At 34.3% G+C, this 19636-nt stretch overlaps 1 protein-coding gene across 4 annotated transcripts in view; it reads right to left on the bottom strand.

Annotated features, from left to right (window-relative positions):
- Positions 1–8388, bottom strand: part of LOC143225072 (2-hydroxyacyl-CoA lyase 2-like) — a 109990-nt gene extending 101602 nt beyond the window's left edge. For 2 of the 4 annotated variants that reach the window (XM_076453787.1, XM_076453793.1), the window contains exons 1-2: positions 8108–8388; positions 5540–5593 (exon numbers count right to left, since the gene is read on the bottom strand). In XM_076453787.1, the coding sequence (XP_076309902.1) occupies positions 5540–5593; positions 8108–8233 (180 nt within the window). In that variant the 5' untranslated portion in view covers positions 8234–8388. Of the gene's footprint in view, positions 1–5539; positions 5594–8056 lie in introns of those variants that run through there. The other 2 variants (XM_076453802.1, XM_076453811.1) reach the window with 2 other exon arrangements.
- Between the last annotated feature and the right edge of the window lie 11248 nt (positions 8389–19636).

Raw genomic sequence — 19636 nt, 5'->3', positions numbered from 1 at the left:
CAAGTACCACAGGTTACATACACTTATGCTATATAGCTCAATTTGAGCCAGGTGCACTGTACTTTGTTTCACAGAACTTCACCCCCATTTTACTCATCAGATACTAAACCACCATTATGATCATCAGTTTGTACCAACCTCACACCAAGGTCAATTTTCAGGAAAAGAAACTGATTAACTAATCTGAGCACTTCAGATGTTCCTATCACTGCTCATAGATCATAATGACATAATTCACAGCATCCACAAAAATCCAATGTATAAGAAAGGATTTATCTTATACTGGCTACTTTCTCAGACAACCAGCAATCTTGCACAATCATCTCACCCTACAGGTAATAAATGAAGAGTAATACAATCACCAGTAGCTGTTAGTATACTTCAAAATAAATATATCCTGCAGCCATAGTAAACTTTTTCCCACCTATCAATTAAGTGGTATATTCAGGTAAATTGAATATATGTATATAAATTAGTATACATACAAATGTTTAATCTTTCAGAGAGTTAAAAAACAGGAATTTCATTGTAGATATCAATTAAAAAGTTTTAGTTAAACTTTTACTTAGCTAAGATTATGTAAAATAAAACAACAAGACTGAAAACAAATAATACACAAAACGAATAATTTTTATTCAATACTGAACACAAACAGTGTGCGTTGCACCTGCAAAACACCTACCTTGGATGATCACTAAGTAGCTTCTCTCAGATTTAGTTGATCAAGTTCTAGAAATTACTGGCCAGTTGAAAAGAAAGTTTCAGACTACCAAATGCCAGACTCCATAGTTTCTAATAACTCAGAGTGGCATGCATTATCAATGAGATTAATCATTTTCATTACAACATAAATGAGGCTTTAACCAAAACATGAGACCAGTATAACCTCTGAAGTACAACACTGTCAAAATCCTTATACAACACATCAATAAATGTTCTTCTTGGGTAAAAACAAGTATTTCTCATTTCAAGAGCAAAAAATCAAAGATAACTTCAAACATGATCAATTTAACAGTTTTCTTGTGTTATTCACACATATTTTGAATAATATATATTCAAAACTAGTCAAACATATGTACAAACATTCTTAACACTATAGGGTATTACAGTTGTATCCAAAACTAAATATATTCTCTTTTCTTGTCAAAAACATCCAAATGATAACTCCAAAAATGATATTCTGATCCAAAATTCAGAAAAGGGGAAGCAAACCAGGTATACTCTTCACCCATGTGTGAAACATGTAAGATATAAGGGCAGAAAATGAGAGGAGCACATCTGAGTGGGAGATAAAAAAAATATGAAAGTGATCCTAACTACAGAAAAATATTTTAACTTATCCTCACAATGAGAAAAGTGTGTGAACAAAAATGAAAAGGGTAGCAGTATGGGCTATATAACAACAAAAAGCCATGACCAGTTACAGAAGTCTAGTCAAGGTTAACGATCAGAAATAGGAGGAAGGAAAATAACAGAAAAGGCTGAAAAACCCTTATGAGATGCTGAAGTCTTCAGGAAAAAAAAAAAAGATACAGAAAACAGAGAAGACAGGTAGGGTGATAAAGGGTATGAGTAAATGTCAATGACAAATAAATCTGACAATCGGTGTCCACAGGCTAAGAAAAGAAGGAAATATGTTTGAAGGAAAAGCTGAAACATAGAATACAAGGAAAGTAATTTGAGTGGAGGTAGACCACATTAATGTCCAAATCTAGAAGGATAAGATGCCTGGGAGGGTGACTTATCTAGGAGGAATGCATAAGCATGGGAAGAACAAGGGAACTAAAACCCCTATGAACACAGAGAAGAACAAAAGATATGAGATAAGGCTATCTGATATTCAGAATGAAAGGAGACCACAGACCTACAATCAAAAAGCCAGATGAGAAATTCTGATACACATACCATAATAGACTACTCAGAGGAAAACACCATGGCAATAAACCAACTACTGAATACTTTCCACTTGCACTGGGACACTTCTCTGCCAGATGGATGGATGGAACTAGCTAACAATGAAGTGACTAAACCTGTGAAACCAGCTTTTCTTTGTTCAAGAATTGAACAAAAATCAAATTTGAAACTTGAAATGTACGACTTGTGATTGAAATTGACCAAAAAGATTGGGAGAAAGTGGAAAAGGGACAGGAGGGAAGAGAAACAGTAATTGGAAATAAAAAAACTGAGGCCAAACTGGCCAAGAAGGACAAAACAAAGTGTGGTGGTTGAGGGAGTATTATGTATCATGTAAGCATATCGTGCTCCTATAGGTGAGATGGTAGCACATGATGATTTGTACAAAAGATATGAAGGAATCTTATAATTCCAAGAGGAGTAGAAGGTTTGTGGCATCCAGAAACAAACAGTTTGCAAAACTTGACCAAAAAGATTGGGAGAAAGTGGAAAAGGGACAGGAGGGAAGAGAAACAGTAATTGGAAATAAAAAAACTGAGGCCAAACTGGCCAAGAAGGACAAAACAAAGTGTGGTGGTTGAGGGAGTATTATGTATCATGTAAGCATATCGTGCTCCTATAGGTGAGATGGTAGCACATGATTTGTACAAAAGATATGAAGGAATCTTATAATTCCAAGAGGAGTAGAAGGTTTGTGGCATCCAGAAACAAACAGTTTGCATATAGAAGGCAGCATGTAAATGAGAATAACTATTCTTGTAATAAGAGGTAAATACTGTATCAGAATTTTCTGAAACTAGTATCCCAATAATGCATGTTGATCAAAGTGTAGACTGAGCTTGACCTCCCTTGAACTTAGACTTTGAAATTAAACAATTTTGGGGATACTAAGTTTATTTAATATATCTGCTATTGTGTAGCTGTATAATATGCCTGTTTTTTTCATCTATCCAGTATATATGTTTTTCTCTAAAGTGAATACAAAACGTGTTCTTACCAACAGTAGGTCTATTACTTCTTACTACCTTTGGCATGTTTAGCTTTATCAGTAGAACTGCTTTAATAGGTTCTGTTCAATACTCCTTTCTGGTCTTCTATTTTATCAATCTCCTTCCATCTTGTGTTTTGCTCTACTTTCTCTTGAGTACTGTGTGTCCAACAGTTTCTGCTGAGAAGGGTCTTCATTCTGAGCTTTCTTCTACTCCTGAGATCTAAATTTGGGATAATACTGTTTTTCAGTTGAAGAAACTTGATGACTTGCTTTATATTCTTCCCTTGAGTTCTTTGGTGACTGCAAATGCCACAACATTCTTCATTTGTCTAGTTTCCCCAAATCTTTACTACCTGTTACGTTTCTAATCACTTAGTTATATACTGATGTCTTGATACACATGGCTCCAAGATCTCCTTCATAATACGGAATATTCACTGTTATTTTTGCTATGGGAAACTTTCTTATGGTCCCATTAATTAGCTCTCATAGGCATACCTTGCCTGTCATTTGTTCATCAGATAGTGGACTGGTTTTCACTGCTGTACTACTACACTCTGTGTCTCATAGGACTTTCTTGTCCTTGACATAACCTTTACCTATTGGTATGTTGTGATTTGTAGCACCTCTCGATATCTGTAACATGTTCCAATCACAAATGGCACTGTTTATCCATCTATTAACTTCAGCTAACTATTAGTTATACAATGATCAATCACAGAAATGACACTTCCTCCTTGTTATGAATCTGATGTGTTACCTTGATTCTATTGGTTCTGTCAGCAGAACCGATAGTGACAGTAACTTTTTTCTTGCTTTTTACAAGCACTTATCTTTGAAAGTAGCTTCAACTGCTTTATGCTGATATTTCTGCTGTTGCTTTTTGGTAATGGACTTACACTCCTCCTTTGCAATGTGTCCTGTTTTATAACAAATATAGTATCTCTTCTTCCATTTATCTGTTTACCTCCTGTTACCTTTGGTAGACTCTTGCTTCTAGTCAGCCACTACTGGTTCTGACTCTAATTGTATATTCTTGGACTTGCCTGTTATATATTACCTCCATAAGCTTCCATATACTGTTCTGCCAGCTTGATAATCTCATCCATGTCCTTTGGTGCTCTCTCCTTTAGGAACAGTGACATGCCAGTTGAGAATGTGATCATTAACTGTTCACATAGTTGAAGGTCTGCCAGTCCCTCAAAAGTGTTTTTACACTTGGCCATACAGTTTTTCCAGTGTCAGGTTTGACTTCTCTAAACGTCTGCTGAAAACCTACTTTTGTAACTTCATTTCATTTCAAAATGGCAACTCTTTATTTGTGACTTTTCTTTGTATCTTCTGATGTCGTACCTGCATATACTTGTAAGCCTCTTCCTATGAGAAATAAACTGAAACAAACTATCCAGTCGCCTTTGTCCCAGTTCAGACTTTGAGCAAATGTTTCATATCTCTTCATTCACATTGTCTTTTACACTGCTTACCATTGTATAATCCTGGCTGGCTACACAAATGTCAGTTTTCAATATGAGTGGGCTGGAATTCTCCTACAGCAAGTGTCCTTGACTTGTTGGCAATAAATTTTAACAATAAACACACAGCACACAATTTACTTCTTTTAATATATATTCAAAACAAGTACAATATTTCTTTAGACTACAGGATATCACAGTTGTATCTAAAACTCTAAATAATTCCCTTTTCTTGTCAAAAGACCACACAGAGTGATTCAATTACTTTAGAATTCAACTTACAAGATGAATTATTTTTCTATCTTCTGTTTTATACTGTAAACCTGCAATAAGTTAAATATATTACCTTGAAGGTTACCACAGTTGCATCTCAAGCTTTTAACAATTGTTTCCTTTCATCAAAGTCCACACAGGTGAATTCAATTACTTTAGAACACCTGTTACCAAGTCAAATTATTCTCATTATATCTATTAGACTATGAAACTTATTTCAGAATATCACCTGTTAAGACTAGTGACTTACACGTTGGATAACTTCACTTTTCCTTTCACTAAGTAGCTCTTCTCTGATTGAACTCTCTTATTTGCACTTGCTAATCACCCTCATATATATATATATATATATATGTGTGTGTGTGTGTGTACCTTGTTCACTGAAGCCTCAAACTTTCTATAAACTATGCAAGTGATGCTGTAATGTAACAATACTCACTAAAGGTAATGAAACAGTACAGAAGATTCACATAACTTGGCATCAACAGTTAAACCACACACACACACAACATACGACTCTTACTGAGTTACACAACAAAACTTATCATAACTATCACCTTTAAAATAATTAATTTTAATTGTCTTTATCAAGAGTGAATAATTTTTAAATATTAAATAACCTAATAAATTAAAAAATAATGCTTGTATATCCAACAAAAATATTTTATTCCTTTTTAAATATCTTATTCCACCATCTTCTAACAAAATTAACTATTAAAATAGTTTGTGTTAGAGAATATACAATTGCATGAAAACATATAGTTATAACACATCAGCAACAAGAATCCTAAAAAATTTTAACATTTTATATCAGCTCTTACATATTCTAAAAATCATTTTTTTTAAACTTATTCTCCTGAAATAAAGATTCACCAATGATTGGACTCACTTTTAGTGTGTGTGCAACTAGTTCTCCTCCATGACTCACTGAAGTGTCATGAAACTAAGAAGAAATATGAAGAAATAAATTTTAAAATTCTATAGGAAACAAAATAATTATATGCATAAAGCACATTAAATTCAGAAGCAGTTTCACAATATTTCCCTCTGCTGCTTTCAATGTAAATATCACTTAGTAAAATCAAGCTCCTATTTCATGTTTATCTAGCTCTCATATTTTGCATTAGGTACTATAATACATTTATTACTTTTTAAAAATCAACAAAGAAAATTGTTGTGAAAACAGAAATGAAGATCATGTCAAAGTATTTATTAAAGTAATTTTACAGAAATGTAAAAGTCAGTAATGGAATTCATCCCCAGAACAACACAGTGTACAAAAACAAACAAACAAACACTTAAATGACAATGAAAAAAAAAAAAAACACAGGGAAGAACTTCCATCAATCAATACAATATGTGATAAATCCCTAATATTCCATCAAATGCACAACAAAATACTTCAGTAATCTTTCATAAAGCTACATATACCTTCAAGTGATGTAACTTAATAAATAAAAGTTGTAAGCATGATTTGACTGATTACATCTTATTGTAGTTTAACATAACACAACTTAATGGAAAATAAATGATTAGCTGGGCCTTCAAGTCTGCACTTTTACATCCATCCATGTATAAATTAGAAACTTAACCACCATATACTTTTCAGAAAATTACTGGTGCTTCCTCTCAGATAGTTTTTAAAGTCCTATCTCCACTACATTTGATAGGAAATCATCCAAAAATCAGTCACACTGCAGAAAAAGAAAACCATCTTGATGGCTGTCTTTTCCAAAGCATGAACTTGTGTTCTTCCATTCTTTCATCTTCAGGGTCTAACATTAACAAATCAGACCTTTATACTATTCATCCATCAGATAATCTTTATAGCTCCAATGAGATTACTCCAATGTCTATAAATAGACTAAATACTAATACTGCTCCAACTCCCATGGAGTGCCAAGTGCCCAACAGACGAACAAAATAACAGGTTGAGCTGAGTGCTGAATATGTACTTCATACAGGGTACCATCAAACACCAGTGCAGCATTGATTAAAGGTTATTTGCTAAATACTTTTTCCAATCACCAAGTGATTGAAGTGATTCTATAATAATTTGAAATCATAAATATAGCTAGAGATACTCAAGAGATTATTGTCATCAGCAAACTTTGCTAATTTAATAATTATGCTTCTGTCAATGTAATAAAAATGAGCAAAGGCCCATGCACTGACTTGAAGTACTCCACAACTAAGTGGGATCCAGTTTGACTTTTAAGGGTGTTTAAGGGAACTGATGATTTTCCAAAAAATAAACGAGTTGAAATTTTGCTCTTCTTACAGATATGTGTGCAAAGACAGCTTTGAAGGGCCAAAAGATCCATTATTGTATCTATGTTAACAGAAAATTAATATCTCTTTCTCATATACCACATAACTATTAATTTATATAAGTGAAAAACAATTATATGAAAAATCATGGTGTCAGAAAGGCATCATTCATTCCCTTAAGATCATCTTTTCTCAACAAAGAAAAAATGCAGTAATTTAAACAATTAACACTAATTACATTCAATGGAAATAATTTACATGCATTCAGAATTTCAAAATAGTATGTGTTGATCAACCTATTATTTCTATTATAAATTAAATTACCATATAACTGTTTTTTGTGCAACAAAGGATTTTAATACAAGTAATACTTTAAGATTTTAAGAGAAAAACATTAAGTTCCTTCAGTGCACAAAAGCATTACACAGTAATAAAATTTCTAACCTTTGCCACAGTTGGCTATATAAAACTTTAAGCATTTCTATTGTATTATTTACTACTGTGAGCAAATACTCACTACTGTTTTGAGTGATGGGGATTCGAACCCGCAAACCCTAAGGTTATAAGTCAATTGCCTTATCTACCTGGCCATGCCAGGCCTTTATGAAGGGTAAGCATGCAAAATGTAGCTTTCTGAACATCCAATCACCCATTGGGAGAAACAGCAAGTTTAAGGATTTAAGTTACAATGCTAAGATCTTGAGTTTAATATTCCTTGGCAAACCCAGCAAATAGTCCAATGTGGCTTTGCTTTAAAACAAACTCTTTGAATTTCCAAGATAAAGAATCTGTATTATAGTCAGTGGTAGATTTAAGGATGTGTGGGCCCATGTACTAATAGTTTTTGTGGGCCCTATATCCCATGTAATTTTGCATATAATAAAAATTATCAATGAACTCCCATCATGACCATTGTCCCTGGGACTTAGCCTCTACCTAAATAGACGCAACTAATTACAGTATACCATATTTACACAATATAAAAATAAAATAACTATAACCAAAAATATATTAATTACTAGTATCAGTAATACTTCTCTTGCTTTAAGTTTAACATTTTTATTTTTTGATACACGCATACATTAGTTGTACTTAATTTTACTTGTAACCATTATAAATTTAAAATTTAACTTACTACATAATTCATTCATAAACAACACATACAGTGTTAACACTTCTCACTTACTGAATGTCTTAACTGGTAAAATATTCCCAATCGTTTTGCTAATATTATTAACGCTATACCTATAACCAGTAAATAAATACAAACTACACTGCTTATTAATAATATAATCGTTGATATTTCAATCATTACGGCGCGCAAATTTTCAACGTTTCCACAAATGAAAAATTAAAATGTTTAAACTGCAATTATGGGCAATATTACAAACACTAAGCTTCACTAAACACAAAAAAGCACGCCTTCTTTTAATGTGATAATGTGAGGCTAAAGTACACAATTCACTCAATGCCTGTTTTTGTAAATTAATGCGTAACTCTTCAAATAAATTAATTTGTACTGTTTTATATAGCAAAATATTATTTTACATATGAATATTGTATGCGTTATATGAAAATTTGTTTTAGTACTCGAATGCTTATAGTGCAAAAACATTTTTGTAAATAATGGACACAAAACAAGTTCAGCGACTGCTCTCACTCTCTCTCTAGGTGTTTGGGTACATAAATTTGTATACCAGAGAAATTCGGGTACACTAGACCAAATTCAGCGACTGCTCAACTTCATAGGTTTGTTTTTGAATTTCGCGCAAAGCTACTCGAGGGCTATCTGCGCTAGTTGTCCCTAATTGAGCAGTGTAAGACTAGAGGGAAGTTAGCTAGTCATCACCATCCACCACCAACTTGAGCTACTCTTTTACCAACGAATAGTGGGATTGACCGTCGCATTATAACGCCCCCACGGATGAAAGGGAGAGCATGTTTGGAGCAACGGGATTCAAACCCGCGACCCTCAGATTGCGAGTCGAACGCCTTAATCCACCTGGCCACATCGGACCAACTTCATAGAAGGCTTGTGTTATATGTGCGTATCTTTTAAACTTTGAGTGTCTAATTAAGTAAAAATAACATTTAGTGTTATAAGGGCGTTTATTTATTGCTTTGAGATGTCTATATTAGTAACGATTATTTTTAATGCAAGAATCTACTTTTTGCACAAAAAATGGGCAAAAATATATACACATGAATAAGTGCAACAGAAGGATTCATAATGTAACGACTCACGTTTTCAATCTTAACAGCGAAATATACAAATTCACGTTGACTTCGTTTTAGTAATTAAATACATAAATGCTTCTTGATTTTAAGCATTATTTCTTTCGAACTACTGTGGCATAATACGAATATATCACGTTGGAGTATATTATATAATTTGTCACCACCTTTAGTGATGCAGAAATTTTCGTGTAGTTTCTTTCTAGGAAGGCCCGGCATGGCCAAGCGTGTTAAGGCGTGTGACTCGTAATCTGAGGGTCGCGAGTTCGCATCCCCATCGCGCCAAACATGCTCGTCCTTTCAGCCGTGGGGGCGTTATAATGTGACGATCAATCCCACTATTCGCTGGTAAAAGAGTAGCCCAAGAGTTGGCGGTGGGTGGTGATGACTAGCTGCCTTCCCTCTAGTCTTACACTGCTAAATTAGGGACGGCTAGCACAGACAGCCCTCGAGTAGCTTTGTGCGAAATTCAAAAACAAACAAAACAAACTCTCTTGAATTTACTGCCTACACACATCTGAAGACAACCTATCCCAAAAGGAAACCACGCTGTCAGAAAAATAAAACTCTCAGCTAAAAATGACTCCTAGCCTGTCAAAATTTACAATTGTGTCCCCTAGTCCTACTGTTTTTATAATTAAGTATGAAAAAATACGATACATCAATGCTATTAATTCCCTTTACGAGCTTAAGCGCTTTAAACAAATCCCACCAACTCTTTAAAAAAAACAATTTTAGAGACTTCAACCTCTCCTTTTATGACAATCCCTCTATTCCAGGCGCCATTCTAGAAACCCTTTTCTGAAGATACAATCTAAACTCCTATTTGCCCTACCCTTAACAACAACATATTGCATGAATGGCTTTAAAGACTGATTGACTATTAAAACAAGATCCCTTTCTTTCATCAAGGGTATACCCACCCAAATTATACATATAATTCAAATTATGATAACCCACATGCATTATCTTGCACTGTCTTCTGCTATTTATCTGCTTTGCTTAGTAAATTATCTAAATCCTTTTGTAAAGCAACAACATCCTCTCCACAGCTAGCAACATCTTAGACCATAAAATTATCAGCAAATTTAAGTAATTTATTTACTATTCCTTCATCTAATATCCAAAATTTGATAGAGAAATCATTTTTACAAGTCGTTTATGTGGCACCTTGTGAAATATTTTCTGAAAATCCAGATATACCAAATCTAAACTCTTATATTCAAGTACATGAACAGTAAACCTTTTAAAGAAAAATCTGGCATCGCCAGGTGATTAAGGCACTCGACTCGTAATCCGAGGGTTGCGGGTTCGAATCCCAGTCACACCAAACATACTTGCCCTTTCAACCGTGGAAGCGTTATAATGTTGTGGTCATTCCCACTATTCGTTAAAAAAAAGAGTAGCCCAAGAGTTGGCGGTGGGTGGTGATGACTAGCTGCCTTTCTTCTAGACTTACACTGCTAAATTAGAGACGGTTGGCGCAGATAGCCCTCTAGTAGCTTTGCGCGAAATTCAAAAACAAACAAACAAACTTATACAACACTATATTGCCCAAAGTCTTGTAATTTTTTCCACATACGTTAATGCGTTCTCTTTACTAGGTCTGTATATAACATCTTTATTATCACTTAATATTCACTTTACTATTTACAGTACTAGATCTGAAACCTGTAGAGGCATGTATCAGCAGAAATACATTTTCAGTATAGGAAAATATTAAATTCCGTCGTTTATATCAGAGTCGGACCACACAGACAGTGTAAGAAGCACTTGTAGTTCTTTGAAACAGTGTAAAAGTTTTTCATCGGATGTGTTCTTTAAAGATGAAATACTGTAGAGAAAACCAAAATTAGTGTAGAAATATTTAACCCCTCAAATCAAGGTTCATCACATACACAAATCATATCGACGATGGCATTAAAATAATCAGTTTTGAAAATATTTACAGAGTCAGCACTAGCTTCAACTTGACACTATTAATCAAAATGTATTTACTCCTTACGCCATTTAATTCCTTTAAAATTAATCGTAATGCCTATTTAATCAACTATTTCGCTGACAGTCACTATAGTATAGTCAAAATCGTTTTTTCTATGATAATTTGGCCAGCATAGACATTCCTCGAAATGCTTCAGTACCGTGTCTAACTGCACATTACATTGTTGCCAAAGGCTTATTTTCACAAAAAATATTGTTCCATACTACTTAATAAAGTGCAATCTCGCACGACAAAATTTCTTCTTGTGTCGAACTGCATTCACTACAAAATGTTTTTTTCTAGGCAATCAGCAATGTTGTTTAAATGGTATCGGGCAGTCTTTTCCAAATTCCATTCTGCATTCCAATTTGGTTTCGGGCAAAAGCTTGACAGTGATATTTACTCCTTTTAACACAATACACCTATTGGATGAGCCAAAACATAACATGTACAGCTTATATAAAACACCAAAAAATAATCTAGCCTTCGTACTAGACAGTGCTGCTTCACCAAGTACTAAATTCTAGCTGTGAAATCCGCACGGTGTAAATGCTAAAGAATTAATATATGGTATTATTGTCTTTACACCTAGGGCCCGGCATGGCCTAGCGCGCTAAGGCGTGCACTTCGTAATCTGAGGGTCGCGGGTTCGTGCCCGAGTCGCGCCAAATATGCTCGCCCTCCCAGCCGTGGGGGCGTTATAAAGTTACAGTCAAATCCACTATCGTTGGTAAAAGAGTAGCCCAAGAGTTGGCGGTTGGTGGTGATGACTAGCTGCCTTCCCTCTAGTCTCACACTGCTAAATTAGGGACAGCTAGCACAGATAGCCCTCGAGTAGCTTTGTGTGAAATTCAAACAAACAAAAGTCTTTACACCACTTATTTTCTCCTTTCTCCATGTTAGCCATACTATCATATTCTAGATTGTGGATTTGCGAAAGTGCGCAGTTCGTTAATTCTTCATCATAAGTTTTTTCTACGAGTAAAAATCCGACAAAATGTTTTTCATCATCTCGTGGCTTTTCAGGCACAAGATACAATATCATCGTCATTTGTTTGATGTGACTTTGGTCTGTAGTAGAGTCCAGAATTATTAAATAATATTTTTGCTGCGTATTTTAAATAATTACAAGTTTTAAATATGTTTGGCCTTAATGCTATTAATTAATTTTGAATGTTGTTGTTTTGTTTGTTTGTTTTTTCAAATAATGATTATGAGTGTGTATGTTTTCTTATAGCAAAGCCACATCGGGCTATCTGCTGAGTCTACCAAGAGAATGATTATGAAGACTATTTTCTTCTATGCGTTGTAAGTGTTCTCGAAAAAAAAGGATCAAACTTTGTAGTGAATTTAGTCTGATTTAAAGGTTTCACCTTTTTCCTGTTGTAAACTATCTCTATCTCTTCGTCCCTTAAATACTGAATCATAACCAAGAGTCTTTCCAAAATATCACGCCAGCGTTGCTTTTCCTGCTGTATTTGATTTTGAATCGTTGTATGAATAGTCTACCTGGATTTCAGCCTATTCTCTGATTTCAACCATTTCAAGGCATACTCTGTGTGATGTGAACTGTTTTCATGAAACTTGAGACTACTGTTGATATTCTCCCAATCATTACAGTCATGAGATATTAACGCTACACTAGAGGATGAGAATATATAACAGGGAAAACAATAAACACTGTTTTTGCTTGTAAAGTAAACCAACGAAAGCATTTCTTTTGTTTAGAATTCTAACGTAGTCAAACGAAAAGAACGTCAGTTTTTATCATCCACTGGTGAGAGATACGTTTTCTTTCAGAATCTGTTCTTTGATAATACAATTTGTTGTTGTTTTTGAATTTCGCACAAAGCTACTCGAGGACTATCTGTGCTAACCATCCCTAATTTAGCAGTGTAAGACTAGAGGGAAGGCAGCTAGTCATCACCACCCACCGCCAACTTTTAGGCTACTCTTTTACCAACGAATAGTGGGATTGACCGTAACTAAATAACGCCCCCACGGCTGAAAGGGCGAGCATGTTTGGCGCGATGGCGATGCGAACCCGCGACCCTCAGATTACGAGTCGCACGCCTTAACGCGCTTGGCCATGCCGGGCCAATAATACAATTTACTCTATCTATATAAAACAGTGGTCCTCAACCTTTTTTATGCTTCGCACACTAAAAAAATTTAATATGTTCTCGCACCCCTCACAGTAATTATTTATTTAAGAATAAAAGTGAAGGTGGCCAAAACAAATTTTTATAATTAGTTTTTAATGATATATAAACAAAAACGAAACATTTGGAAAATAAAAAAATATTACAACAAACTAAAAGTTGCATAAACTCTACATGGCCTACAAAAAATAAATTTTCATCCATACATGAAATGAAATTTCTTTGAATTTGAAATGTTGAAATGTTCATAAGCCAATTTAAATTTAATGACTCTTTTGTTCCTGTTTATTTCTTACGAGTTTTTCAAAGCGTGGCACTTTGTTGCTGATAGCAATCCGCAAGTCTTCCTGTGCACCCAAGCGATTTCTAAATTTTGTCTTGATTGACAAAAAGGCAATAAATTCAAACTCGCATAAGTATGTCGTCGCGAATGGGATTAGCACATTTAGTGCTTTTTCACGAAGTCTTGGAAACATGTCCGTTGCCGAACACTAATATTGTTCCAAAGTTTTGCTTTCAAACTGCATTTCAAGAACTCGATTTGTGCGCAGTTCAATAAGATCTTCCTTCAGTTCTTCATCATTCGACATCTTATCTAAATTGAAAGAGTATGGATTCATAATCCATTCTTTAGAAGTTTCCAGTTCTCCTACAAAATATCCATCAAATGACTTTGATAGTATTTCCAAATGATCCACAATTTCTTCACACACACATGAAATTAGGGACTCATCCTCACCTACCATTTCTTCAAGTGATGGAAAATTTGAAAGATTCCCTCTTTTAACTCGTCGACACTAAAGATGTAACTTTTCTTTGAAAGCATTTAACTTTTCGCAGCATTTCAATATATTTTTGTTTTTCCTTTGAAGAGATACACTCAGGCCATTCATACGAGTGAAAATATCACTCAAATAGGCTAGCATTTGGTCGAAGTATTGTGATTCTATTTCTCCGAGCAGATCATATTTCGCAAAGAAGTCCTTCGCACACTGGAAAACATCTTTCCCTTTTGTGGTTGTTTTCAGATCTCCACAGAACAGGAAATCTTCCATTAAGGCACCATCATGGACATATCTCACTAGCGCGATGAGTTGACTGCAATTTGCAACAACAGTTGTTTCGTCCAATTGGAGAAAGATTTTCAAGGTATTAGCTCTGATATCTGCGATAACTTGGTCCAAAATGTCCGAACTCAAATCACCAATTCAGTTTTGAATAACATTATTTGATAACGGCACTGATTTAAGCCTGTTTGAGGTTTCTTTTCCCAGAACGATTGTTGCCATTTCTAATGCACACGGTTTTATCACCTCTTTTGCAATTGTATGGGGCTTCTTTAATTTGGCTACTTTATACGCCACGTAGTTTGAAACTATCAGCAGTGGTTTGTCAGCAGATATAAAACCTAATTTTGGAAGAGTTGTTCGAGAATCAAAGCGGGTCCTTCTATCTTTCAACGATTTAACATCATAGTCTGCAACAGCTGCTCCACCATGCCTTTTGTTGAAGTTTTCCTGCAGCTTAGATGGCTTCAAATTTGTGTTTGAAAGGATAGTGGTACAAAGCATGCACTGAGGTTTTTGCAGATTCTGAATTGTTCCGATGCAAGTGAAATCAAACTTCACGTAATTATCATTCCATTTCCTTTTCTTTGACATAATGAAGTTTTTTTGCACGAACACAAAATAAAAAATGCACTGACTACCATAGCATCACGCATGGGTTTATATACGCTGCAAAACTTTCTAGAACATTCTAGAATATACGTCACATGACGTCACGTATGGAAGTTTCTCGAGTCACGATCACGTGAATACATAACATAAATAAATAATAGACACTTTAAGACGGCGTTCACGAACGTAACCTAATTAGTTGTGCCGAGTATTTAGGTAGCGTTAACGTTTCGTGTGTTGTTTGTTTACAGTTGTACATTAAAATTTCGGTCTGTGCTGGTGACAGGAGAAACGATAGTTTATCGTAACAAGGTAAAAAGCTACGTCTGTAACAAGAAAAATAAGAAATAAAAATCGAACGTAATTTTTGAATATATAGGACAGTACCCTTAATATAAACAAAAAAAACTGAAATGTTATCTCGCACCCCTAGTTGGGAACCACTGATATAAAATTTTGCAAAATTATAGTCACCGGGAACGAAACTAATAGCTTTATATGTTTCGTTAAGATCACCAGATCTTAATGTGTTAACGTTGATGGAATCTTGCTGATTTTTTGTAAACACACCCTCAGGTGTGTCTATCAGAGCATTATCAAACTCATAATGAACGAACGTGCTTTAAGAACCTACTTCTTGGGCCAAACCATTTCTCGCATCTTCGTTTTCATTCTCAATTGCACCTTCAGACTGATTTACTTTTTCTGCCTTTAAATATTTCGGCATTGAACAACTTAACTGTTCTTTGCATTTTTTAAAAGTCACCAGCTTCCGTCTGTTTGCAAAATCCGATTCAAATTTTCTGTTTTTGTCACGTTCTCTTTCATTCATGAACATTTTTGCGGTGGATATAATCTTATTATATGTCACAGTAACCGTTACAAATTATTCGAAATTTCTGGTTGCTTTTCCCATTCTAATTGAAACTAACGATTACGATCTCAGCATAGAAAAATAGAAAACGCCATTTGATAGAAGAAATCCTTTGCATCCTATTAGTTATAGGTAACGTATAACTAAATGTAGTAAGAGAACCATTAACAAATCCTGAAAGAAAGGATGTAACAGGAGGTGGAGTCTGATTTTCTATTTGATAGTTCTGTGACCAAACAAAACTTCGAGCTATAAAAATCATGGTTTATCTGAGCAAATTCAATTTTATAGGAGTAGACTGTGTTAAAGTTTGCATACATTAAAGGGGTGATAATAAAAATACAGAAGGAACAAACCTTAAAAAAATATGTCACACCTGTCACACTAGAGAAATTTGGGACTTTTAAAGAATATTTCCTTACAGAATTAAGACATTAAACATTGTATAATATTAAAGTAAATATTAGTTACGATGTTTTTGTGGTACATTAACTGGTTTAAGAAAAGGATATTTGTGTGAATAAGGTTAAAACAATGTTTTTAAAATTGTACATATTTGTGCACTTAAATTAGATTGTTAGCCGATAGAAATCACTATTTTTAATCAAGTATAATTGCAGTCTGTTAAGCAATATTCCACTAATTATACAAGATAATTTTAACCAGTTTCTAAGATAGCTAATATTTAATAGCTCAGTCCTAGATACAGTACTATACCAATTACTGTGCCAGTACCCTGATGGACAGTAGCCTTGTCAAACAAATATACCTCAGTCTTGTCAGGAAAAGTTGCCTACTTGATACCAACCATTGTAATATTTATTCTAACCCTTTCACTGCACAACAGTGTAGAACTGCTGAGTATCTAACATACAAAAGAATGAAAAAAACATTGAGTCCATGCTTTGAGTGAGGCTGGAAGAAGTGATTTTGCTAGGCTAAAAAATATTCTCCTCTGTAGCGGTCTTGTCCGAGGCCTAGGCCATCGCCTAGTTTGCCTTACAGTAGACCGCCTCCGACAGTCGGACATCATATAACTTAATTCCCGGATGGTAAAAGTCGACAAGCCACAAAGGAAAACCTAGGTCTTGTTAGAATAATATGAAATCGTTTAGGCCGAAACCAGGCAGATGAGGTTCCATGTATGGTTATTGAAATTATAGGGCTGCTGTGTTGATACAAATCGATATCCAAGGCGTAGTAGCTAGGACCACTTTGCATTTGTTGTTGTTTAGTAATGTATTATTGGAAACCAACCTGAAAGTGACAAAATGTTGCATGTTGAACTCTCAAATTTATAAAGAAAAGACAAGAAACATGAAAATGAACAAACCCTCCCCTGTCAGCTTGAGTAAGTGCAAAATGCAATACTCTGAGCTCAAAATTATGGGACCTGTCATGCCTCACTTAACCTGAAGAAACAGAGTAAAAACCGAAATTCTAACTCACTAAGCTGAGGTAAGGCTGTTCTCAGAATTATGAGAAAGATGTGGAAAACTGATTCCAACCAATGCCGCAGGAATTGATGCTTTATTTGTGTGGAATTATGAGGAGTCTAGAACCCTCCTTCTATGAGAATCGAAATGAAGAATTTTACCAAAGAAATGCTACATTCAACTGAACTTTATTGCGAAAAGCCATCTTCGAACTGAAATTATTAGTAGCAAAAAAATCAATCTGAGGTTTACCGAAACGAGAATAGATCGAACAAAAATTTGTGGATGAAGCACTATTTCATGGGAAGAACTCTGTTAGGAAGATATAACTGGTTGGCTACTGAATCAATAACATCTGGAATATGAAAGCAATGAGAATAATCTGATTAGCGTGAACTCACAATATTTAATATCTGAAAGCGAAGAGGCTTAAAGTGAACGCCTCCTTGCTTAGAATTGTAAGAGACCACAGTGGAATAGTTCAAGTAAAACATTACCACCTTCCCTTGGAACAATTTGAGTGCCTAAACCGTAGCTCATTGAACTAATAGAAGCTCTCAAAGATTAATATGGGAAGAAAATTCTTTTTCTATTTAAAGCATGCTAATTTCCTGAATTCTTCAACATGTGCGCCCACCAAAAAACTACACAATAAAAATGTAAAGTGTATTCCCTCAGTTTTTGTTTAGCATACTTCAGACCCCTCGACGAAAAATGGTTCTCAACACTCATTTTCCGATCAATTCAAGTTTAAAATCACGATATAAAAGATTTTTCAGTCTCAAACGTTGTGAACACGGGAAAAATATGCTTATAATTTACCATTTTTTTTCATATGGTATAAAGTTTTCAATTTTTTGATTTGATTTATTGTATTAGAACTTGTTAGGTGTTCTGAATATGTTAGTTTAAAAGCCTAGCAACAAATAAAAATGCATATAAAGTTTGTGAAAAATGTAAACTAAAACTGTTATTTTACCTAGGACTTCATACAGACGCATTCAATGTATACTAAAAAAAAAACAATATTTTTAACCTCGGTGCAAATTACACATAGCTGAAGTTTCGATACGTATAGTCAAGTTTATGTTAAGAAATATAACATTAAGGCACCAAAAATATGATTTGGGCCAGATAATATTTCCACAAAAGTTTTAAAGAAGGTTAAATGATTGCATGTGTGAGCCACTTGCTAATAATGTTTTTGTAATTATTTGAACAGTGGGCAGGTACTAAAGGATTGGAAGTTAGCTAACATTGCTCCTCTTTTCGAAAGAAGTAAAAAAAAATTACTCCAGTAATTGTAGGCTTATGAATCTTACATCAGTTGTCGGAAAGGTCTTGGAAAGTTTAATAAAAGATGCTTTGCAAAATCATGTAAAAAAGTTTACAATTTTATTGGATTCACTAAGGTCTTACTAAGGGAAAATCTTGACTTATAAATCTTTTGACATTTTTTTGGAAAGGTTACTGCTTAGGCAGATGAGGGTAAAAGTGTATGTTTGGTATAACTGGATTTAAATAAATCCAGGTACTAAATAAAAAGCTTATGAAAATTATCTTTACAGGTTTGGGGATAATTTAGGTAATTGTATCGACAAATGGCTGGATGTAAAAAGTAGAGGATCTTTACAAACGGAATTCAGTTAAATTAAATTAATGTCATAAGTGGGGTACTTCACAGCTGTATAAGAATCCTTGCTCTCTTTGATTTACATCAGTGACATAGATAAAAGAATGGCTAATAAATTACTTAAATTTGTTGACAATATTAACATTTTAGATGATGTTAGCTGTGAACAGGATGCTGCTGCTTTACCAAAAGATTTAAATTATTTATTAAGTAGGGAAAATAAATAGAAGGTGGGTTTTTATTATAATAAACGCAAGGTAGTGCATGTGGGTTATCATAATTTGAATTATAAGTATAATTAGAATGGGTATAATCATAATGAAAGAAATGGATCTTGGTGTAATTGTCGATTAGTCTTTTAAGCCATTCAAGCGATGTAGTGCTACTAATGACAGAACAAATAGGATTTTAGGTTGTATCTATACGTATATTGCATACAACTCAACAGGTCTAAAGATCGGGCTGTTTTACGTTAGTAAGTATCCGATTTTATTATATAATTTAAAATGAAGTAAAATATTTTGTCTATAACAAAAGTTTAGATTGTAACTGCACAACCTGTAAGTGTTGACTTTTAACTACGAGAGTGTACCTTAAGATTCTTAACTTGACGGTAAGCTTAGCTTAATTTGAATAAGTTACTGGTTAGGACACATTTGGAATTTTGTGTTTAGTCTTCTGCTTCTTACCTCAGGAAGGACACTGCATTATTGAA

This window comes from Tachypleus tridentatus, chromosome 1 (assembly GCF_004210375.1).
Source record: "Tachypleus tridentatus isolate NWPU-2018 chromosome 1, ASM421037v1, whole genome shotgun sequence".
NCBI lineage: Eukaryota > Metazoa > Arthropoda > Merostomata > Xiphosura > Limulidae > Tachypleus > Tachypleus tridentatus.
The sequence above is the reverse complement of the archived record's forward strand: the minus strand, read 5'-3'. Positions and strand labels throughout refer to the sequence as shown.